Below are 24,848 nucleotides of genomic sequence, written 5' to 3' on the forward strand. Positions count from 1 at the left end.
AGTCATGCCTGTTTACCATGTGTCCTGTTAGGGAGTTTGTATCATAAATCTGGTGTAGTGTAGTACAGTCAGTTATATGTAATATGTCATATGTCATGCTATACACGTATCACTGTATGAAATATATAAATATGTAATAATATAAAATATAACACAATGTTAATTTATAATAAAATGAAATTTATAATGTAGTATAGCATATAAGTTATATATAATTACATATAAACTGTATTACAGAAATACGTCTGTAGTCATGTTATGAATAATTTATACTATCCTGCAACATGGCACAAGTAGTATTTAAAATATCTTACAATTGATAAGAGTATGAAAAAGTATTTGACAGAGCCTGACCCATCCTAAACGCTCAGGAAATGTAAAGTTTTATCGTTACAACTGTATGTAAATGAGTAGCAGAATATTAAACAGGATCGGCACCTGGCGAGTCCTCTGTCACGGTGGGCTTCGTTCTGTGAGGACTGGGACACCGGTAGCGGCGCCGACCCAGTAAGTGTTCAGTTCACTTACAGTGTGTGCAGGGACTACTCTCTGGGGTTTTCCTAAGCTGTGCGGTCGTATCATCCACTGGTGTTGATGACATTTCCTTCTACTTTAATTCTAGTAGCAATTGTTATTATTTCTGTGTAATTGTACGGGAAGTGTAACCAGAACTTCCGGAGCAAAATGAAATGGCAGTGATGAGAGCAGGCACCGCTGCTGCTCCAGACCTCAAGAGTGCTGAGAATATCGCCGGCTGATGGGCCGTGCTTCCTTGGAAGATGTATACATGATGTTAAGGAGATAGCCTTTATTACTTTTCTCTCAAAGGCTTTAAACACAACCAGGAAGGAACCCAGAGTTCTCAAATGCCTTTTTTTAAAAAAATATAATTTACTGTCATGCTCACTAACACACAGTGTAGACAGTGTGCTCTAGGTTTCAGGGGTAGATTCCCATGATTCATCACTTACATACAACATCCAGGGCTCATCCCAACAAGTGCCCTCCTCAGTTTCCGTCACCCATTTTCCCTTCTCCCCTGCCCTCCCCCCACCAACCCTCAGTTTGTTTTCTGTATTTAAGAGTCTCTTATGGTTTGCCTCCCTCCCTGTTTGAAATTGTTTTTTCCCTTTCCCTTCCCCCATGGTTTTCTGTTAAGTTTCTCACGTTCCACATGAGTGAAAACATGATATCTGTCTTTCTCTGCCTGACTTATGTCACTTAGCATAATACCCTCCAATTCCATCCATGTTGCTGCAAATGGTATGATTTCATTCTTTCTCATTGCCATGTAGTATTCCATTGTATACATAAACCACATCTTCTAAACCCATTCATCAGCTGATGGACATTTGGACTCTTTCTATAATTTGGCTGTTGTTGAAAGCGCTGCAGTAGACATCTGGGTGCATGTGCCCCTGTGCATCAGCACTCCTGTATCCTTTGGACAGATTCCCAGTAGTGCTATTGCTGGGTCATAGGGTAGTTCTATTTTTAATTTTTGAGGAACCTCCACACTTTTCCAGAGGGGCTGCACCAGTTTGCATTCCCACCAGCAGTGCAGTAGGGATCCCGTTTCTCCACATCCTCGCCAGCATCTGTTGTTTCCTGAGTTACTTTTAGCCACTCTGACCAGTGTGAAGTGGTATCTCTGTGTGGTTTTGATTTGTATTTATTTGCCTGATGATGAGTGATGTTGAACATCTTTTTATGCGTCTGTTGGCCATCTGGATGCCTTCTCTGGAAAGGTGTCTATTCATATCTTCTGCCCATTTCTCCACTGGACTGTCTGTTTTCCGGGTGTTGAGTTTAGCCTCTAAAACATCATTATATTACTAGTGTAGTCAAGACAGTGTGGTGCTGGCACATGAAGAGTTACCTAGACCAGTGGAGCAGAATCGAGAACCTGGAATTGGACCACAAACATATGGCCAACTAATCTTTGACCAGCAGGAAAGAGGATCCATTGAAAAAAAGACAGTCTTTTTAGCAAACGGTGCTGGAAGAATTGGACAGCAACATGCAGAAGAATGAAATGGGACACTTTCTTATACCGTATACAAAAATAAACTCAAAATGGATAAAAGACCTAAATGTGAGACAGGAAACCATCAAAACCCTAGAGGAGAAAACAGGCAACAACCTCTTTGACCTCAGCTGCAGAAATTTCTTGCTCGACACGTCTCTGAAGGCAAGGAAATAAAAGCAAAAATGACCTATTGGGACCTCATCAAGATAAAAAGCTCCTCCACTGCGAAGGAAACAGTCAACAAAACTAAAAGGCAACCGACAGAATGGGAGAAGATATTTGCGAATGACATATCGGATAAAGGTTAGCATCCAAAATCTACAAAGAGCTTACCAACCTCAGGTGCTTTTGAACCATCATGGAACAGTGTGATGTGTCTGCTCATGGGACCCATTGATATGGAGAATCCCATTGGCCAGTTTTGCAATGTTCATTCCCTGCCTTCCCGCATTAAACCCCTCTGGCTGTTGTCTGGATCCCGTTTGCTCTAATGTAATTCATCTCTCACTTTGTAAAGTAGTGTGTCAAGCATCAGGGTCAAAAGACAAAACATCAGTATCATTTTAGGAAGAACCAAATGGGCAGGAAGCAAGCCTGATACGACAGCATCCTTCTAAATGTTGAAGCAGCTTTGACCAGCTCAGAGCCGCAGTGAGATGCAGAAGAACAGTGGTCAGAATTGCTTTCTCTGAGGGCAGGGGCAGAAAGTGAAACTCCTCTGAAAGCTCATCTGAATGTAAACTCTTACAATGAAGGTTCGGGTGTCTGAAGATGCCCTGAACTAGACCCTGAAAAAGCCCTTGCCTTGATCACACGTATAGATGAGTTAATTCTGTGTCCACACTTAAAATTCCTAACTGAAGAAATAGGTGACCCTTAAGTCGAATTTTTATTTCAGGGAGGTAGGTATAAAGCAAATCCTGGGTTTTTGTTTATGTCTTTGTTGGATGGAAAGAATTGCAGGACTCTGAGCTTTTGCTTTCAACACATCAGTGGGTTTCATTGAGGGTTGAACCTTGATCGCGTGGACTCTTATTGTCACAGACACGCACTGGGACTCCTGTGGTTTCCGTGTTAGTGTTACTACTTAATAAGAGTAAAAAGCCTTACCGCAAATGATAAGCTACTCTTAACTTAAATTTATTGCTAAAACTATTATAAGAATATTTGAACCTCTATATGAAGATAATGGGAATGTTTATAGTTGTGGATGGAAGCAATTATAGAATTCTGTATGGGGTAATTTCTCAATTGGTTGTATAATCTGTAATTTTATGGGTAAAGGTTTAATACTTTGTTATCATGTATTGTTGTTTTGAATTTAACCTGTATTACCTACTGATTTTTAGAATTTCAGTTACTAATTAAGGAAAGACCTCTTCTCTTCCGTGAAATGCATTCATTTCTGTGTTAGATTCTTGTTCCAGGAGACAAATAAGAATTATTCTAGCTATTCCAGTGACGATAATTTCTTTTTGTGTGAAGGCAAAAAAAATTATGAATTTTTCCTTAAAATTTTCTGGATTAGTCTGCTTTCTCACAGAGATTTAATGCAGGAAGGCAGGGAATGAACATTTCAGAATTGGCCAGTGTGATTCTCCATATCAGTGGGTCCCAAGAGCAGACACATCACGCTGCTCTGTGAAGGTTCAAAAGCATGTGAGTTTGGTAAGTTCTTTGTAGATTTTGGATGCTAACCCTTTAACCAATACATCATTTGGATGTTACCTGCTTTTTTTTTTTTTTTTGGAGCCTCCGTTTCTTTGATCTATATTTTTGTATGGCCAATCTATTTGTGATCTGTGTTTTCAGTTTGAAGCTAAGGGAAAAAATTGTAGCACCAAATTATCCAAATGGAACTACATTGAAGGGTTCCTTGAACTTTAGGAGCCTAAGACATTTCACACTTGAGAGACCTCAGAAAAAACGTCATTGTGGACATTCCCAACAAAGGCTACTTAATAATTGAGAAACACAGAATGGTGGGAGAAATACTGAAATCCAATACAGTGTGAATTTTGTTTTTGCGGTGTGACTTTTAATGGGTCTTCAGATGTTTGCTAAGCACTATTAAATTATAAAACCCTAAAGAATGTAGTTTCACATGCCCTTACTGGCCAGTTATTACAATGTCAAAGGATCCCTAGTTTGAGGGCTGTTTAGTAATAATCCCAACCCTGTGTACAATTATCCATTTCTTAAAGTCTTTGTTCACTGAAACCTAACTTAATGGAGACTCTCTCTCTCCTGAGGTACCCCAACCATGGCACCTCACAGCCTTTTTTTTTTCCTTTGGAAAAAGGTGAGGAACCAATTCTTACCTGTGGCTCACGGGTCCTTCTGACAGCTGAACTCCGGTGTTTGCCCGCTTGAATGTCATCTCTGAAGCAGCCAGGAGCGCGTCTGTGTGGGAACTGCGTAGGCAGGCGGGGGTCCGGGAAGTCCTACACTCACCTCCCCGGGATCAAGAGAGCCACGCTGACGCCCTCATTCGTTTCAGCAGAAAGCGGATTGAAATGCCGTCCTGTTTCTCCAGTGGGTTCATTCCACAACTCTCATTCCAGCAGTGACGCTTTCCATCATTCGCGCTCCTGTCAACCCCACCCCCGGGGTCACCGCTCCCAGCCCGACTCTCCACCGTTGGTTTGTGTTTCTGTAGAAGCGCAGTTTGGAAAGGGAGGACCTGAGGTGCGAGGGCAGAGGTGCCAGGCGGCGGCGAGAAAGTCCCGAATCCTCGGTGACATGGGTGCACCCGGGCCCTTGCCGGGGGGTCTGCCCTGTGTCTGAGTCCCTCCCTCAGCCCTCACCCTCTTCCCACATTGGCTTCAGGCCGGTGTCACCTCCTCAGACACACCTTCCCTGATCACACCTTTTTTATTTTTTTCAATTTTCTTATTTTTAAAGTTTATTTATTTATTGGGGGGAGGGGCAGAGAGAGAGGGAGAAAGAGAATCCCATGCAGGCTCCACACGGTCAGCAAGAGCCAGACACAGGACTCGATCTCCCAAACTGTGAGACCATGACCTGGACCAAAATCAAGAGTGAGATGCTTAACTGACTGAGCCCCCCGGGCGCCCCTCTTTTTGCTTTTTAAATTCCACATATAAGTGAAATCATACAGTGATTGTTTTTCTGTGACTTATTTTGCTTTGCATAATACTAGCTCCATCCATGTCATTGCAGAGGGCAAGGGTTCTTTTTTATGGCTGAATAATATTCCTATGTGTGTGTGTGTGTGTGTGTGTGTGTACACACACATACGTACCACATCTTTATCGATTCTTCAGTCGATGACATCTAGGCTCTTTCTATAACTTGGCTATTGTCAGTAGCGCTGCTATAAACCCAGAGGTGCATGTATTCCTTTGAACTAGCGTTTTTGTGTCCATTGTGTAAATACCTAGTAGTGGCATTGCTGGATCATAGTTGTTCTCTTTTTCACTTTTTGAGGCACCGCAGACTGTTCTCCAGAGCGGCTGCACCAGGTTGCATTCCCACCAGCAGCAAGAGGGTCCCTGTTTCTCCACATCCTCACCAACACCTACTGTTTCTTGTGTTTTTAAAGTATGGAAGAAATTACTCTTAACAGGTTTATGCAAAGAAACCTACCAGAACACCACGTTGATAAAAGACTAACCCAAAACTTTGTATCAACAGTGCCCTTGACCCTGCTCCACTGGGCCCCATGAAAATGAAATCCCATTTCAGAAAAGTACTTTGCTGGAGGCGTGCTTCATGAAGGTAAGAGCTAGGTCTGCCTTGGACACCGTCATCTGGTCTTTTCTGGTCTAAAGGAGGTCTTCATCAGATCTGTAATTAGAAAACGGTTCTAAACAGCGTTTTGTCAGTGGGCTGCATCACAGGGTTTATTTCTAATCTAACAATTTGGAGTGGTTCTTTTTTAATTAAGCTGGGTGCCTGGCTAGCTTAGTAGAGCATGTGACTCTTGATCTCAGGGTCGTGAGTTGGAGCCCCACATTGATCTTAGAGATTACTTAAGGAAATAAAAAAATTATAAATAAAAAAGAAGTAAAGTGTCTTGGATCAGAGTTTAAAATCACAGGTTTAGGGGCACCTGGGTGGCTTAGTCGGTTAAGCGTCCGACTTGGCTCAGGTCATGATCTCACAGTCCATGAGTTCAAGCTTCTGTGTCTCCCTCTCTCTCTGCCCCTCCCTTGCACATGCTCTGGCTCTCTCTCAAAAATAAACATTTAAACCAATCAGTCAGTCGCAGGTTCTGGAGGCTGACTATCTGGATTTGAATCCCGACTTTGCCATTTTTGGCTGTGTCAGCATAAACCAAAGAAATTGTTTGGCTTTCTACTTCTCAGTTTCTTCATCTGTGAAACAGGATAATAGTAGCTCACTGCGTTATTCCTTGTAAAGCACTTACACCAGGGCGGAGTGGGCAGCAGACTCTCAGCAGCGCTGTAGCTCTTACTGCTGTCCCGGGCCGCTGATGTGCTTGCGCGCTTCCTAGTCCTGATTATTTGCAGTGACCAATTGTAACATTAAAAGGTTTAACTTAATATTGAAATTTAGGATTTTTCTTTTTTCTTTTCACTTTTTAGAGATTTCCTGTTTTTTATTTTGTTATTATTTTTTTAAATGTTTATTTTTGAGAGAGAGAGAATGTGAGCTGGGGAAGGGGCAGAGAGGGAGACACAGAATCTGAAGCAGGCTCCAGGCTGCAAGCTGTAAGCACAGAGCCCGATGCAGGGCTTGAACTCACAAGCCATGAGATCATTGCCTGAGCTGAAGTCGGACGTTCAGCCTGAGTCCCCCAGGCGCCCTGTCCTGTCTTATTTTAAATATTTATTTATTTTTGAGAGATAGAGAGTGAGCAGGGGCGGGGCAGAGAGAAGGAGACAGAGAATCCCAAGCAGGCTGTACACTGTCAGCACAGAGCCTAATGCGGGTGGGGCTCAAACCCACGAACCATAAAATCATGACCTAAGCTGAAATCAAGAGTCAGACCCTTAACCAACTGAGCCACCCAGGTGCCCCAAGGATTTTTCTTTTTAAATTTTTGTTAAAATGTCAATATACAGAATGAAGTGGGATTGTAATGTACAGCATGGTGAAGGTAGTTTACTGTATTCTATATTTGAAAGCTCCTAAGAGGGTAGAGTAGATTGTAAAAGTGGTCCCCACAGGAAAAGAACAGTTTTGTAACTGTGAGTGGTGTTGGATGTTAACTAAACTTACTGTGGTGATGGTTCTGGAATGTATACATACATCAGATCATTACTGGTGCACCTCAAATGAATACAATGTGATAGCTCAGCAGACAAACTTAGAATAGTACCACGAACCCCTATCCCCGTCACTCGGTTCCAGCACATACCCAGTCCCCGCACTCCCGATTCGTCTCTGTCCCATTAGTGACGTGCTGGGGCCGTGTCGCCCCGTCTGCCAAGAGCTCCTCCCTTGCTAAGCCCATGTTCGGGTGGGGTGCGCCGGGGTGACGGGCGTGTTTACAGCATGGGGAAATTGACAAGTACCACAAACCAGGGCTCCCCTGCCCCCACCTCCGTTCCAGGGAGCCTGCTGTTGGGCCATTACCCACACACCCTTGCTCCATCTCCCACCCTGCCAGATTATCTGGGAACATCGTTATTTTGTTTCAGTGGATACACCTAAAAGATCCGAATTCCTTAAAACATTTAACTATAATTCCCTGTCACACATAAAAGAGTTCACATAACTTTTTAAAATATTGTCAAATATCAGCTACTGTTCCAGTTTCCCTGATAATTTTGTAATTCTTTTAAAAAATTTATTTATTTATTTATTTATTTATTTATTTATTTANAGTCGGACGCTTAACCGACTAAGCCACCCAGGCGCCCCTTTTTAAAAAAATTTTTTATGTTTGTTCATTCTTGAGAGAGAGACACACAGTGAGAGCAGAGGAGGGGCAGAGAGAGAGAGGGAGATGCAGAATCCGAAGCAGGCTCCAGGCTCTGAGCTGTCAGCACAGGCCTGATGCGGGGCTCAGGGCTCAAACTCATGAACCTTAAGATCATGACCCAAGCTGAAGTCAGACACTCAACCGACTGAGCCGCCCAGGCGCCCTTGATTTTGTAATTCTTAAAAATAGTTCTAATCAGGATTCCAAATGGGTCTATACATTGGGGATGCCATCAGGAAAAGCTAAAATGTGGAAAGCTCTGTGGGGCAAACACCCTGTTCCTTCAACAGGTACATTGTAAAAAGGCTGAGAGGAAAAGCTTCAAGTTAAACTAGATATACTGGACATGGAAACCAAGTGCAAGGTGGGGCCCTATCCAGCCAGTGTCTCCTGTGTTTTCTTCTAAAAGCTTTATTGTTTCACCTTTCTCCTGTTATTGATCTCCCCCATCTTTATTGAGGGATAATCAACAATTTAAAAATACATATTTAAATTGTACAGCTTGCCACTTTGATGTATGTCTGCATTGTGAAACAATCACCATAGTCAAATTAATTAACACGCCTGTCACCTCACATAGTAACCATTTTCTTTTCATCTTTGTGGCGAGAACACTTAACAATCTACTCGAGAACACTTACAATCGACTCTTAGCAAATTTCAAGTACACAGTACAGTATTAACTGTGGGCACATTGCTGTGCTTTGTATAACTCAGCTTTTACCTCTGAACGTTTCCCCTTTGTCCCTTCGCCCGAGCCGCTAGTAAGCACCATTCTCTCGGGCTCTGTGAGCCTACATTAGACCCTCCCCCATGTGAGGGAGGTCCTGCAGTATTTGTCTTTCTGTTTCTGGCTTATTTCACTTAGCATGATGTTATCCAGATCTATCCATACTATGATAAGTGGCAGGACTTCCTTTTTAAGACTGAATAATATTCTGTTGTATGTGTATGCAACATTTTCTTTATCCGTTCATCTCTAGACAGTTAAGTTGTTACCTTATCTCGGTTATTGTGAGTAATGCTGCAGTGAACACGGGAGGGTAAATATATCTTCAAGATATTTATTCCATTTCTTTTGGTTCCATACCCAGAAGTGGGATTGCTGGATCATAAGTTCGTTCTGTTTTAATTTTTGAGGAACCTCCATATTTTCCATAACGGTTGTCATAAGGTGACATCTCACGGCAGTTTTGATTTGCATTTCTCTGGTGATCAGTGATGTTGAACACCTTTTATATACCTTTCATTCATTTTATGTCTTCTTTTGAGAAATATCTATTCCTTTGTCCATTTTATAATTGGGTTATTTCGTTTTTTGCTATTGATTTTTTGAATATATATTTTGGATATTAACCCCTTATCAGAGGTATGGTTCACACATATATTCTCCCATTCCGTAGGTTGGTTGCCATTTCACTCTGCTCATGGTTTCTGTTGCTATGCAGAAGGCTTTTAGTTTGATGTAATCCCATTTGTCTGTTTCTTGCTTTTGTTGCCTGTGCTTTTATTTTTATTTATTTTTTTAATGTTTTTTTTTTTAAATTTATTTCTAGGATAGAGAGAGAGAGAGAGACAGTGTGAGCAGGGGAGGGTCAGAGAGAGAGGGAGTCACAGACTGAAACAGGCTCCAGGCTCTGAGCTGGCAGTCAGCACAGAGCCCGACGCGGCGCTCGAACCCACGAACCGCGAGATCATGACCTAAGCAAAAGTTGGACGCTTGACCCACTAAGCCACCCAGGCGCTCCTACCTGTGCTTTTAGTGATATCCAAAAAATCATTGTCCATACCAGGGTGTAAGCTTTTCCACTGTTTTCTTACATTAATTATAACTGTTCTTACATTTATGTCTTCAGTCCATCTTGAGTTGATTTGTGTATGTTATGTGAGATAAGAGTCCAGTTTCATTCTTCGGCATGTAGATATCCAGTTTTCCCTATACCCTTTACTAAAGAAATTGTCCTGTTCCTCATTCGTACTCTTGTCAAAAATCAATTGACCATAGATGTGGGGATTTATTTGGGGGCTCTCGATTTGGTTCCATTGGTCTGTGTCTATTTTTAATGCCAGCACCATACTGTTTTGGTTACTGTAGCTCTTTAATATGTTTTGAAATATGTTTCAAAGTGTGATGCCTTTTAGTGTTGTTCTTTTTCAAGATAACTTTGATTATTTGAGGTCTTTTGTTCCATGATAATTTTAGTTTTTTTTTTCTATTTCTGTAAAAAATGTCTTTGGGATTTTGATAGAGAGTATGTTGAATTTGTAGATAATTTGGGGTAGTATGGACATTTTAACAATATTTACTTCCCAACCCATGAACATAGAATGTCTTTTTCATTCACCTGTGTCTTCTTTAATTTCCTTCATTGACATTTTATAATTTCAGTATACCAGTATTTCACTTCATAGCTTAAGTTTATACATAAATATTTTATTCTTTTTGTTGCTGTTGTGAATGGGATCCTTCCTTCCTTCCTTCCTTCCTCCCTCCCTCCCTCCCTTTCTTCCTTCCTTCCGTGCCCAGCTTTTTTTAACAAGGCAAAATAGTCTTAGGCAGGCAACCACTGCAAACTTTTAAAATGTCCATGGTATGAGGTGCCTGGGTGGTTCAGTGGGTTAAGCATCTGACTTCAACTCAGATCATGATCTTGTGGTTTGTGAGCTTGAGCCCCGCGTTGAGCTCTCTGCTGACGGCTCAGAGCCTGGAGCCTGCTTCAGATTCGGTGTCTCCCTCTCTGTTTCTGCCCCTCCCATGTTCATGCTCTCTGTCTCTGAATAATAAATAAACGTTAAGTAATTAAATAAGTAAGGTAATAATATTAAATGTCCATGGTAATTACACAGGTATGGATCACGTATAGTATTTAGTGTATGATCAAGCTAATTAAGAAGAAGTCAAAAACAAAGTTAAAGTTAAGAAACAATACTTCTTTGAAAAGCTTCTGATGTTAATTTACTTCTGGACAAGTAAGTGGGAAAAGCCATTAGTATAAACCTATTTTAATTTTAGTCTCTATCCTTATAATTGCCTAAAAGTTTTTAGAACACAGAAAAACTAAATTTGAATGCATTTGTAATAGCTTAACAATTTATGTGCCTCATTAGAATCTTTTAATGGAATGTTTTGAAATCAATTATAATCCACTGCAATGATAAATCATAAAAAGGAAACAAATTTTTAAATAGCATGTTACTATGGCCTGGACAAAAGTAATTATCAATTAGTAATAATTAACATATACAACAGATTGAGAAATTCTCTGTTATATACTTTTAAGTATTTTGTCAGACTTGAGAAATGTTTCTGTCAGTAACATTCATCTCCCCACAAATTCAATTCTTTTTTAAACAAGAAAACAGTTCTTTCTCTCCAGATTTTTATGTTTATCAGTGCAAAGTGAAACAAAGCAATCTCAGTAGGAATGGCTTAATACAATGTTATTTTAGAAAGGCTTGTGCTTCAAAATGCACTGAAAGATACCCAGTCCAAATCGTGAGAATGATCAACATTGATGGCTTCCTCTACGGCCACCTTTGTCTCTCCATGGCCTCCCAGGGACTTGTCAGGAGAGGCCAGCCCCAGGGCCGCCTGGGGGGCTCAGTCAGGTAAGCAAGCATCTGACTTCTGCTCAGGTCATCATCTCACAGTTCGTGAGTTTGAGCCCCACTTTGGGTTCTGTGGTGACAGCTCAGAGCCTGTAGCCTGCTTCGGATTCTGTGTCTTCCTCTGTTTCGGACACAGAATCCAAAACAGGCTCCAGGCTCTGAGCTGTCAGCACAGAGCCCGATGTGGGGCTCGAACCCATGAACCGTGAGATCATGACCTGAGCTGAAGTCAGATGCCCAACTGACTGAGCCACCCATGCGCCTCTCTCGTCAACTTTTAAAAATTTAGATTTTTAATAGCTTGTTGCATCTTTTTTTCTCCAACACTTGTGTTCTTCTCTTCCTAGCAGCCTCTTTATGTTCATATTCCTTTGGATTTTCAATGCAGAAAACGTCCTTAATTTTTCTCATTGATACCAGGAATGGTTTTCAGGAGATTCAGGAAAACTCCATCTGGTTGTCTTCTTCAACTGGCATTCATTATGAAAGGGCCACCATTTAGTGAGCCTCAGCGGTTTCCATTAGAAGTTCAGTTGACCCGGGGCGCCTGGGTGGCTTAGTCGGTTAAGTGTCCGACTTTCGCTTAGGNTTTCTGCAACCTGAATGAAATTTCATCAGCCACTTTTTCTTGCAGATTGTCCTCTGCGATCTCATACCGGCCTTTACAGTTCATTTCTAGTCTGTCCCCTATCTGTCTTTAACAGGTCGTTTCTGTGTGAGATGACCTCACGCATTTTCATCTTCCTTTGATCCTTTTTTTTTTTTTTTTTTGCCACCATGCATATATTCATCTAGATCTTTGTCTAATTCTTTTGTATGTTCTTGAGATTTCCTCTTAAGTCTCTTAGCAAGCAGCTAATTGTAGGCCTGATTGTCTGCTTCTATCAGTCATACCTTCCGTTCCCAAGATACCAAGTTCAGTGGCACCAGCATCTTGATTCTGCTCTTGTAGCACAGCACCCCTATGTTGTTAACCTTCTTTCCTCCGGGCACAGCTGGTTCCCAGCTGCCGGGGCCAGACTGAAAAGGCTCTGGCTTGGGAGGAGAGTTAAAACATTTCCGTCGCTTGTGCTTGTGTTTCCAAAGAGAGCTATCATCGTGTGAATCAGAAAAACCCTCTTCACTTGAATCCACATGGTTAACAGTCTGATAATGTGATGCTGGTGCGAACAGCGTGTAGTGTCCCGGAAGGGCCTCACTCCGCTGTCCCCACCTAGTGCTTTCAGCACCTGCAGCGGCCCATCACTGGGTGCGACTGCCACGTCAGAATCCAAGTCCGAAAGCTGCCTGTCTGCCATGTCACCAGCCTCCTGTGCCTTCTTCCTGAGGCCCAGGTTGTTTTCTTAACTTCTTTTAGGATAGTTTGTCATTTGTGTATAGAAACGTGACTCATTTTTATATGTTGATTTTTACTTGTACAACTTTACTGGATTCATTTATTCTAACAGGTTTTGTTGTTGAATCTTTAGAATGTTCTAGCTACGTGATCCTAGTCATCTGCAAGCAGAGATACGTCTGCTTCTTCCTTTCCAGTTTGAATGACTTTTACTTCTTTTCCTTGTCTAATTGTTCTGGCTACAACTTCCAGTACTGTGTTGAACAGAAGTGGCAATAGTTAGCATCCTTGCCTTGTACTGGATCTTAGAGGACAAGCAAAAAGCTTTGAGTTTTTCCCCATTGATTATGGTATTAGCTGTGGACTTTTTTCATATTGACCTTTATTGGGTTGATGTGAGTTCCTTCTATACCTATTTTGTTGAGAGTTTTTATTCTGAATGGATATTGAACTTTGTTAAATGTTTTTCTGCATCAATTGAGATGATTGTGTAATTTTTTAATCCTTTATTTTATTAATGTATCACACTGATTCGTTTGCATTATTGAATTATGTTTGCATCTTAAGGGGTACATACCACTGGGTCATGGTGTATGATCCTTTAATGTGCTATTAAGTTTGTTTTGTTAGTATTTTATTGAGGATTTTTGCATCTGTGTTCATCAGGGGTAGTGGCCTTGTAGTTTTCTTGCAGTATCTTTATCTGGCTTTGGTGTTAAGAGTGGTACTGGATTCATAAAATGAGTTTGGATGTGTTCCCTCTTTTTCTGTTACTTTGGAAGAGTTTAAGAAAAATTGGTATTAAATCTTCTTTGAATGTTTGGTAGAATTCAACCATGAAGCCATCTGGTCCTGGGCTTTTCTTTGTTGAGAGAGTTTTGATGACTAATACAGTCTCCTTCATTGTTATCGGTCTGTTCAGGCTTTCTGTTCCTTCTTATTCAGTTTTGGTGGATTGTATGTTTCTAAGAATTTATCTACTTCTTCTGGGTTATCCAATTTGTTGGCATAAAATTGTTCATAGTGTTCCCTTCTTTCTTTTTTTTTTTTTAATGTTTTATTTATTTTTGAGAGAGAGAGAGAGCGTGAGCAGGAGAGGGTCAGAGAAAGAGGGAGATAAGGAATCTGAAAACAGGCTCCAGGCTCTGAGCTGTCAGCACAGAGCCCGACATGGGGCTCGAACCCACAAACTGTGAGATCATGACCTGAGCCGAAGTTGGACACTCAACCGACTGAGCCACCCAGGTGCCCCTTATGACCCTTACTTTTGAGGCATCTGTTGTAATATCTTCTCTTCTCTTCCATTTCTAATTTTTTTAATGCTTTTTCAATGTTGACTTATTTTTGAGAGAGACAGAGGGAGACAGAACACAAGTAGGGGAGGGGCAGACAGACAGACAGACACACACACTCACTCACTCACTCACTCACTCACTCACTCCGAAGCAGGTTCTGAGCTGTCAGCACAGAGCCTGATGTGGGACTTGAACTCATGAACTGCAAAATCATGACCTGAGCCACCCAGGTGTCCCCATTTCTGATTTTTAAAATTTGTCTTCTCTCTTTAAAAAAAAAAAATTATTTTAAAGCAATCTCTGCACCCAGAATGGAACTCAAACCCAGGACCTTGAGGTCAAAAGTCATTTGCTCCACTGACGGAGCTTGCCAGGTGTCCCTGAGTCTTCTCCCTTTTTTTCTTAGTCTCGCAGAGGCTTTGTTGCTTTTGTTTATCTTCTCAAAAAACCAACTTCTGGGGTTTCTTTCCTATTGTTTTTCTATTTGATGTATGTCTGCCCTAATCTTAATATTTCCTTTCTTTTGCTAGCTTTATGCTTAGTTTGTTCTTTCTCTAGTTCCTTGAGGTGTAAAGTTAGGTTGTTTATTTGAGATCTTCCCTCTTTTTTAATGTAGGTGTTTATCACTGTAAACATCTTTCTCAGTACTGCTTTTGCTGCATTCCTCAGGTTTTGGTATGTTGTATCTTCATTTTTGTCTGTCTCAAGATACTTTCAAAATTCCTTTTGGGGCGCCTGGCTGGCTCAGTTGGTGGAGCATGTGACTCTTCATTTCAGGGTTGTGGGTTTGAGCTCCATGCTGGGTGTAGAGGTTACTTAAAAATAAAGTCTGGGACACCTGGCTGGCTCAGTTGGTTAGGCGTCCAGCTCATGGTTTTGGCTCAGGTCATGGTCTCGTGGTTTTATGGGTTTGGGCCCCACATCGGGCTCTGCGCTGGCAGCACAAAGCCTACTTGGGACTCTCTGCCTCCTTCTCTCTCTGGCCCCTCCACTCCCCACTCGCACTGTCTCTGTCTCTCTCAACATAAATAAATAAACCTAAAAATTTTTTTTAATAAAAATAAAATCTTTAAATTCCTTTTAATTTCCTCTTTGACCCAAAAGTCATTCAAGAATGTATTGTTTAGTTTGTACATATTTGAATTTTCTCATTTCTTACTGATTTCTAGTTTTATTTTCTTTTGGATGGGAAGACACTTGGAATAATTTTGGTCTTCTTAAATTTGTTAAGATTTGTTTTGTGACCTAACGCTGATTTATCCCATTGCTGTTCAGAAGAAAGTTCTGTGTAGATCTGTTAGGTCCACTTGATCGATGGTATTGTTCATGTCCACTGTTTATTGATTTCCTGTCTGGATGTTCTTTCCATTGTGGAAAGGCTATTGATTTTTCATGTTGATCTCATAAACCTGTTCTTTACTAAATTCTCATTGTTTAGTAATTACTTTTCTGTGGATTTTTTGGGGGGGACTCATGATACTTATACCATTTGCAGTAAAAGATAAAAATGGAAGTGTTACTTTTACTTCTTCCTTTCAAGTTCTCAGGCCTCTCATTGCTTTCTTTTGTCTAATTGAATTAGTGTGTATTTCCAATACAGTGAGAAACAGTATGGCAATATGGCGTCCTTACCTTTTTTGTTTCTTGTTCCTGACATTAGTGGGGAAGCTCTTAGAGGTTTCTCATTAAGTAAAATGTTGGTTTAGGGAGAAAGAAATTTTATAGACCTTTAATATATCTATAGTAATTGGTTGCATAATCAATTATTAATATAACTTATATTAATATAATATACTTAATATATTTATAATATTTAATATATTTGTATATATAAAACATACAGGAGATAAAGTATATTTTAGATACTGTATATGCATATATACAGGGTACTACATATACAGGTATTTAGTATACATATAGTCATTATGTTAAGGCACCCATTGATAACTATTTTATTGGATTTCCAAAAATATAAATGGGTATTAAATTTTGGCAAACATTGCTGTTCAGCTAATATTGAACCAACCTTGAATTTGTAGAATAAATCTCCCCTAGGCACGATGTATTATTATTTCTTAAGTGTAATATTGGATTCTGTTTGCTTATATTTTAAGATTTTCACACAGATATCATAAGTGAGATTGGTCTATAATTTTATTTTTGGATGCAGTGTTTGGCATGTTTCAGAATCAAGGTTATACCTTGATTATACCTGCATTACAATAATAATTTTGAAATTTTCCTTTGGTTGTACTCTGGAATAATTTAAGCAACGTTAGAATTATTTGATCTTTAAAGGTTTAGTAGAATTCCCTGTAAAACTACCTGGGTCTGGTGCCTTCTTCCTTTCTCTCATTTCAAAGTGTGCATTTTTTTAAATATGCAGACTGAAATCTGCATGAATCACAGGTGTATAGCTCAATGAATTTTCTCCATTTTGTTTCATCAGCAGTTAGGTCAAGAAACAGACACCCCAGAAGCCTCCCTCGTGTTGCCCTGCAGTCACCGGCTTCCCGCTCCAGAAGAGTCTGGAGCCTTTTTGTCATGGTGCTCACTAGGCTCTGTATTCTTTTTCCTCCTGTGGTAACTGATTTGCTTAGGTTTTTTTTTTTTTTTTTTTTTTTTTTTTTTCCCCCCTNTATTTCCAGGCATGTTTTTCATCATAGAAATATTTTTCATTCCCGACTTGCAGTATTTCCCCAATTTGCAACATTTTATGCCATATCATTACAGTGGTTTTTTTTTTTTTTTTTTTGACAACTCGCTATTTCATCTAGGCTTTCAAATTGATTTACATAGATTTTATACAAAGCTTCTTCCTGTCATCTTCCCTAATCCTTAAAAACTACAGGAACTGGATATATCTTTCTAGATGTTCCTTCGAGGTCTGTGCAACAGAACATTATCTATCGTGTGTGTGTGTGAGATAGTGTTATTCAACATACAGTTTTCTGTCTGTCTAGCTAACCAGCTATTTGTCTGGCCATCTAACTCTCTTGCTATCTAGGCATCTGTGTGTATTTCACATGGTGGAGAAAATGGAAGGGCGGCTCCAAAGCATTTGCATTCCTGCTAAAAGACGGAGTTGGCTGGACTGTCTGTCCCTGTCCTCTCTGCCTCGGGCTAAGATGTGATACCATCTTGCGAGCCTGAGAGAAGCCAAGAGGATCGCGGAGGCCTTGGCCCGGCCATTGATGAGATGCTTCCATGACACCAGGAACCACCCTCAGAATTCCTCAGGGTTCTTGTGAAGTGAGTTACAAGCCTCTTTTCATCTGTGCCACTCCAGGTCAGGGGTCTGTTCTGTGCAGCTGGACACATTCCTAACTGATACAGAGGATAAATGAGACGAAACCAGAAAACTTGAGTTGTTTGTAGTATGTGAGTGTTTAATTAAACACAGGAAGATTATCACCGAGACACTAAATCCCCTAACTCTGAAATAGGAAGCTGGGTAGCAATCACTCAAATGAAGTGCTTACTGCAGCGGCGTTTTTAGTGTAACTGTTGTTAAATGCATAATTTGCATAAATTATTCACAGTGTTTTAGATACCACTTTTCACAGTTTTGTACAGTGGGGCACAGATGGGGTACATCTTGTACAGATGATAGGATGCATCCTCTGAGGGTTTCAAAGAGATTAAATGAGGTAATCCTCAAAAAGGGCCTAGGATGGCACTTAATCCCATGGTAAAGTAACCCATGAATATTAATTATAATGTTTTTTTTTTAGTTTTTTAAATTATTTAAGTAATCTCTACACCCATTGTGGGCTTGAACTCATGACCCCGCGATCAAGAGTTGTGTGCTGCACCGACTGAGCCAGCTGGGTGCCCCAGTTATAATGTTTTGATAATCAATATTAATAAATAATAATAATAAAGTAATAAAAATAAGTAATAAATAATATTTATTATTTAATAAGTAATATGTATTTAAAAATATTTTTAAAATACTTATTTAAAAAATAAGTAATAAATAATAGTAATAAAAAATACTGATGTTAGCTACTCAAATGTGGATGGCTAGCTCCTTCTTGTCTTTTGCATTCCCGTAAGAGAAGTCACCTCCCTGGAGAGGCCCTCTCTGGCTGTTCTACCTCAAGTGGAATCCCTCCCCAAATATTTCCCGTTCTCCATTGCCCCAGTCTTTATTAGCTCAGAGACCTTGTCGCCATCTGGAATTCTTTTGATTATTTATTTAGTAAGTGCATGCCTCCCCTGATAGAATATAAACCCCACGAGAGCAAAATTCGCAGTGGCTGGCAAGGTCCCACACTCCCTTTATATTTGTTGCATAAAAAGGTAACCGGTAATGTCCAAGAAACCCATTATAAGAGAATGCCATTTGGCATAGAAGGGTTTTGCAGAGGTGGTCATTTTGGGAGTGTGATTTTGCCCACATTTAAATAAAAATGAAGATGGGTAAAGATGACACTCAATTCTAGACCCTCCTCATACTAGGCCTTATTGGGGGGGCTTGGTGGCTTATTAGTTTTTATTTATTCTCTAGAAGGTCAGCAGTTCTATATGGTCTATACCCCTTGGGAAAGTGATCTCTAAAACATTGTTCTTTAGAAAAATAGGTTGTTGTGCAGTCAAACAGAGATGTGAAATTCAACTGAAATTTTAAAAACTGATGGCTACTTGTAATCAAAAGATTTAAATGAAATTCTTCATAATTATTTGGCTTTCTGAAGATCCTAGATTTTAGGTTTTAAAGTAGCCCTGTACAAGTTCTGTTTGGGGCCAGCTCAGAGGGGAAAATAGACATGGGAATGTTTTAAATAGAAGGAGTGAGTCCTGAGGAATAGAAGGGACCCTGAGACACATTTGAGTGACTTGCGGTGGCCCCAGTGCAAACCTCTGAACTGGTGGGAGGGCCGGAGGATGTCCAGGGCCACTCGGAGCAAAGAGGACCCCCTCCCTGCACTGCCACCAGCCCACTCACCCCACCGTCCCCACTGGCTCTGGAATCCAGGAGAGCCCTGCAGGATTTCCCTTTGGGGTCACAGGTCATGGCCTCCTGACAACTGGCATCCTGCAAAGAACAAAGGAGACCTTTTCCTCTTTTTTCTGTATCTTCTAGAAGGACAGTATGGTGTGGTAGTCAAGCCATGGGCTTTGGCGACCTGAGTTTGCAGCCCATTTTCCCCGTTTATTAGCCATGTTTCTTGTAGCAAGGTGCTTTGGCCTCTCCAGGCCTCCGTGGACTCCTTGGTAAAACGGTGGTGATGGTCAAAACCAGCTCACCGGGCTGTGGCTGGCACATAATAGGTACTGGGTAATTGTGACTTTTATGGCCCTCCCTCTGGAGGTCATGCTGCAGTCTGCCAGTTTTGACCAGTGAGGGAGGTGGAGTTACGGGGTATCATGCTCTTGGTGTGACTGCTCTATGGCCTGAGAATTTATTTGCCGATTTTGATGGATCTGTGACCAGTGTTCTGGTAATCTTATACGGATTATTCAGAGGACGTTCTGGAATTTCTATGTATGGGGCATGCGGGCAGCCATTTTGGAAGAGCTGGCCATCTTGGTGGGCTGGTCTTGAGAGCTGGGGCCCAGGTTTTAGCTAGCTGTTTACTTGGAGTGTTTTGGAGGATGATGGGGATCAGTGGGCTGGGCTTTGGCTATATTTGCATAGTCTTTTATGTAGATTGATGTTAATTTGGGGGTGCTTTCAGAGAGTTTTGCAGTTAAATCTGCATAACATACAGTTTTTATGTGTATGAAATATTCCGTAGGAAGCTTTCGAAGGGTTTATGGAGATGGGGTATTGGCTACTTTTTCTACCCTCCTTGGGGCTTATTTTGCTCACCTCTGATGAGATATGCTAGAGGATTAATTTGGTTCAGATTAATTTTATCTGGAAAATAGATCTGTAAGTGGATTTTTGGTCTGAATTACAGAATCAACTTAATATTTTGTTTGGCCAGTTTCAGAGGATGTAGCAGTTGATGCTGAAGATTTCCCGCCTCTCCAGGAAGCAGCACCGGGGTGATCACAAGCTAAGGTACCAACCTGGGGATGAAGATCAGGGGGCCCAGGTGGACCTCAGGTTCAAGCCATGGTTCATCACAGCCGTCAGTGGGTTTCATGGTAGGGCCTATGAATGCTGACCAACCCACCGCCAACAATGCAAGTTTATTTGTAGTGCATTTCTTTAGGAGACTCCACATTTTCCCTGATGTTATTTGTATCTTTTTTTTTTAAAGTATACCGTATGTTCATATACTTTGCATTTTTACAGTTGTTTATTAGCTTTTAAGAGCACTTTGCTTATTAGGGAAATCAGCTCTTTCTTAGAAATTTTCACCCAGTGTCCACCCCATTCATATTTTATGTAATCTTAATTTTGTAGAGTCCACCCCACCCCCATGGCTTTTGGATATTAGCTCATGCTTAGAGAGGTCTTCTATAAACCAGGATTTTACTTGCAAAAATATCCGTTTTAAAGTACTTTTTTGTATTTAATCATGAGAAAATTCCCTTGTGTGTGGAGCAAGGTAGGGATCCAGCTTAAATGTCCCCCCAAATGTTTGAAGATTTGTTTCAAAACCATTTCTATTTGGTAGCTCCTATTCCATTTTGTCCCCAGCTTTGAGGGATAATGGACAAAATTATAAAATATGTAAAGTATACAGTGTGATGATTTGATACAGGCCCACCCTGTGCACCCATCTCATGAGTAACCCCACCTTCCCTCATGCATTTGCATCATTGAATTCCTGCATTTCCCCCCACCTAGTGGAGTCTACCTCCTCAAACTAGACAGAGAGCCCCAGACGTGACACCCATTTGGGGGAGACTCTAGGTATAGCAGGCACACTGTGAGAATATGTACAGGGGAAGTTGATGAACCAGAGAAGGCGGCAGTCAACGATCAATGCTGAATTCTTTACATGGGCTAGTGATTTTCTGTGGGGCACGGGCTTCGGTCAAGGGCAGGGGTGGACTTTATCTGCAAATTATTTTCAGAAACCCCGATCGGGTTGACAATTTCTGATGCAGTTAAAACCATGAACAAGGGGCATTTGCTCGAAACTGCAAGTAACTGACAGGACTCGCATCTTTTGCTCACATTTAATTTTTATTTTGATTTTTTTAATGCTGCACAAGACAATATTTATTTCATTTATTTCATTTATTTCTTTTATTTCATTATTTCTGTTTGCTGCTGTTATTTTATTTACTGAAAGAGAGAGGGAACTTTTGTGGCCTTTTTTTTTCTTTTTCTTTTTCTCTGTAGGCCGCCTTAAGCTTTCTAAATTTGGAATATTTAAGCAAGCTGAAGGGAAGAGGGGGTTTCGCAAAATCACTTGGGGGGAAAAGGAAAGGTTGCGTTGTTAATCATGCCCTATGGTGGGTGATCAACTGCGTGTACAATTACGTTTCACTCTTAATTAATTGTGCTTAAGGCTTTAATTAAATTTGGGCGTTCCCTTCTTAGAGCAGCTCGTACTGACGAAGGTGCATGCGCTGGATGATGTCACGGCAGTCGTTGAACACACGGCGGATGTTCTCGGTGTCCACAGCGCAAGTGAAGTGGGGGTAGCAGTAGTGGCGCCCGTCTCCACTGGCAGTGCTGATTCTCTGTGGCACAAACACAAGGCAGCACGGTCAGACCACACACAGTCTCCGCCATCATCCGCGGGCCATCTACCGAGGACTACGGACCAGTCACACCAGCCATTGGTGAGATAAAATGGAACAACTGGAGAGGTCAGTCCCCAAACTGAAGGCAGTTTACACCGCGGAGAAAAAGAACAAGAGAGAACCAAAGACTGTCTCTACTCACCAGAAATTCATCGCGGATGAAGTACTTGGCCCGGGTCACGCGTGGGTCCTCTCCGGGCTCGGGAGTAGCTAGGAAGGAGGAGAAATAGTGGTAAGGAGAAATCGAGCCAGCAGAACAGATCTGGCGTCACTGGGGCTCATTTCTGTACATGCAAGTGAGCAGAAAGAAGCTTCTCTTGCTTCCGTATGGCCCCCTTAGCGTCCGGCAGGGGAGCGCAGAGCGGTTTCCATTCCCAGCAGTTGTTCATTTCGGGGCCTCTCAAACGGCACTGGCATGAACACCCTCCAAGAGCGGAAACATCTCGCGTGTTTGTGAGTAGACAGGCCCCATGGGTGGAGAAGGGCCTGGCCCACGGCAGAAGGTCGTACGTACCATCCTCGGGAGTAGTGTAGCGAGCAAATTCTGGAAAGTAGTCCTCAATTTTCGATTTTCCAGCGAGGACTTTCTCAGCAAGCAGGTCTTGCTTGTTGAGGAACAGGATCACAGAGATGGTGCGCAGCCATCTACGAGAGAGGGCACAGGTTCAGTGCCCAAGCACAGGCTGGGGGTCGGGGATGGGACTCGGGCTGAGAGACTGGGAGAAAGTGGGCGGGATGGGGTCGGCACTCACCTGTTGTTCCAGATGCTCTTGAAGAGGTTCAGAGCCTCCTGCAGGCGGTTGGTCTGATTGTCCTCCCGAATGACCATGTTGTAGCTGCTGCTGGCCACCACGAAGATAATGGCAGTCACATCTGCGGCACAAGAAAGAAGCCATGCAGGTTAGAGGCGGGAACGACCTGTAACAACTAAAAGAGCAAAACAGCCTCAGAGCAGAGCTCTTCGTGGCCTGCGTACCATTGAAGCACTGGATCCACTTGCGGCGCTCGTCACGCTGGCCACCCACGTCGAACATGCTGCGGGGGAGAGAGCATACCCAGTCACCCACCCGGCTGCTGGTGGGACAGAACGAAACCAGTCCATTTTGAAAAGGGAACTGTTCACTTACTGGAAGTTGACTTTGTCCACCTGGAACTTGGTCTCAAAGATTCCAGAAGTCAGGACGCGGCAGCGAAGCAGATCCTAAAAACAAAGTCCAGGTCAATGGATCTCACCAAATCCAACTGGAATATTAAGAACTGCCAGCTAGGCACACAAATCTTGATGAGCATGGAAGGAGGGCTCCAAGTCCTTTGACTGTGAGAACATTTGCATACCTGGTCACTGGGCACATAGTCAGCCTGCTTGATGACATCGATCTTGTCCAGGAAGCTGAGGGGAGAAGACAGACACACACACCGGGGTGTTCAAAGAGCTCATGCCAGTTTGCCCACAGTTCCTGCCTCACTGTTCAGTTGAGCTCAGTGGAAATGATGGTGTTGTAGTTAGAGCATTAAGTTCGTGGGAGTTCTGTTGTTACGTTTAGGCCCTGATGCCCATGAAGGGCTAGTGCAGGCAGCATTTAAGATGAACGTATCTGGCTAATAGATCTAGGAATGGACTCTCGGAGCCCCCAGCTTACAGGGAGAGCACGGGACAGAGCAGGGCTGGCTCTGGTCTTGATAATGACTGAAAATTAATATTGTCAAGTTACCTGGATTTGACTAAAATGGCAATTAAAAAACTATATACTACTTTTTTTTTTTTAAATAAATAAAATGGCACACTTAAAAGCAGCAAGCATTTTCCCCCTCCAGGGACTCATGAAAATGAGATTGTTTGAATTACTCAGAATGGGTATCCCTTCCTCCTACTTTTTAAGAATCTCACTTATTAAGAGAGAACAAAGGAGGCGACACAAAGGGCCCCTTTCTGCCCTAACCACACTGAACAGGAAATAAGCACACAGTGCCCTTCCGTTCTGTTTGGTCCATGAAATACAACACTCCAGATAGGAGACTTTCCGTTTTTAAGAAACCTCTCATCCAGGTAATGGATCTTTCTATGGCCGGGGTCCTGCACGGAAGAGGGGCTTGGGGCCGAGAGCCTGTCATGCACAATAGAGGCTCCCCGTGACAGCAGGTGGTGGGAGCCCCTTTCTTCCCAAAGCAAGGAGGGTCCCGCCCCTGGGGCTTCACTAGGCCCGCCATTAGGAAAACTAACTTTGGAAAGATTGGGGTCATTTAATTAATATGGAAAACTAATGTTAAAACCAGGGGGGGTATTTTTTGAGGGGAGGGGGAGAGGGAAGGGGAGTTTGGAAATGTTTTTAAAGTGGGCGAATCAGAAAAGAAGATCCCCCAGGGAGAAGTCTACTTAACGAAATTCTGTAAGTTTTACCCCCTTCCTTTTTCCCACTTTGGAGTTAGTCTGGCTTAGAGGATATACTGACTTGCCCAATCAGTCCTACATTAGAGCACCAGTCCAGAAATAGCTCCCCAGCCGCCCTGGCCGCCAGCACGTTGCCATGGCAACAGAACCACAGTTCTATAAATAGATCATCAGCACCAAATCTTGTGAGAGAGACATCTGGAGCGGGGCCAGCCAAACCCCAGCTCAACAAATAAAAATAGGCAGCTTAAGAAATGGGCAAAGGTACCCGTATGGCAACTTGAACATAAAGGCAGTTAAACCAGAAACTTGCCGGTCAGTGCACGCATAGGGCTGTACTGATCGCCCTGCCAGGGAAGACATTTTAAAAGTTTTAAGCCGTGTTTTTTTGTTGTTTTTTTTTTTTCTTTCCTCTTCCCCAAGTTTCCTCAAAACTTTCCATAAACTGTGCACATGTTGCCATTTTCTGATAAACTTGCAGGAGCAGTGTAACGCTGCTTTAAAAGCAAACTTTTAAACGGTGTGAAATAAAAACAAAACAAAAAGCCGGCTGAATTGCTGTTAATGAAACTGTCACACACACCCCCCCCCAGAACACTGCAGGCAGGGGGGGGGGGTAG

The 24,848-nt window shown here is 42.0% G+C and overlaps 1 protein-coding gene, 1 long non-coding RNA gene and 1 pseudogene across 8 annotated transcripts in view; 1 reads left to right on the top strand and 2 right to left on the bottom strand.

The window, feature by feature from the left end:
• Nucleotides 1-273: 273 nt before the first annotated feature.
• On the top strand, nt 274-20,362 carry LOC144243321 (uncharacterized). Of its 4 annotated transcripts, none has more exons than XR_013338608.1 (6): nt 274-3,697; nt 4,332-4,672; nt 5,480-5,593; nt 5,687-5,770; nt 17,191-17,435; nt 20,120-20,362. It is a non-coding gene; the product is annotated as an uncharacterized LOC144243321 (long non-coding RNA). The 4 variants fall into 4 exon arrangements; XR_013338609.1 differs by having other exon boundaries at nt 5,489-5,593; XR_013338610.1 differs by having other exon boundaries at nt 4,332-4,564.
• LOC144243235 (phosphorylated adapter RNA export protein pseudogene) lies at nt 11,407-13,476 on the bottom strand (annotated as a pseudogene).
• An 892-nt stretch (nt 20,363-21,254) lies between the features above and the next one.
• LOC144243260 (guanine nucleotide-binding protein G(s) subunit alpha) overlaps nt 21,255-24,848 on the bottom strand; it is a 48,315-nt gene continuing 44,721 nt past the window's right edge. For all 4 annotated transcript variants that reach the window (XM_077778303.1, XM_077778302.1, XM_077778305.1 and 1 more), the window contains 7 exons: nt 23,175-23,229; nt 22,967-23,040; nt 22,816-22,874; nt 22,592-22,712; nt 22,354-22,484; nt 21,982-22,049; nt 21,255-21,776 (listed from right to left, as the gene is read on the bottom strand). In XM_077778303.1, the coding sequence (XP_077634429.1) occupies nt 21,630-21,776; nt 21,982-22,049; nt 22,354-22,484; nt 22,592-22,712; nt 22,816-22,874; nt 22,967-23,040; nt 23,175-23,229 (655 nt within the window). In that variant the 3' untranslated portion in view covers nt 21,255-21,629. The remainder of the gene's footprint in view (nt 21,777-21,981; nt 22,050-22,353; nt 22,485-22,591; nt 22,713-22,815; nt 22,875-22,966; nt 23,041-23,174; nt 23,230-24,848) is intronic.

Source organism: Crocuta crocuta, unplaced genomic scaffold (genome assembly GCF_008692635.1).
Source record: "Crocuta crocuta isolate KB4526 unplaced genomic scaffold, BGI_CrCroc_1.0 scaffold27, whole genome shotgun sequence".
Classification (NCBI taxonomy): domain Eukaryota; kingdom Metazoa; phylum Chordata; class Mammalia; order Carnivora; family Hyaenidae; genus Crocuta; species Crocuta crocuta.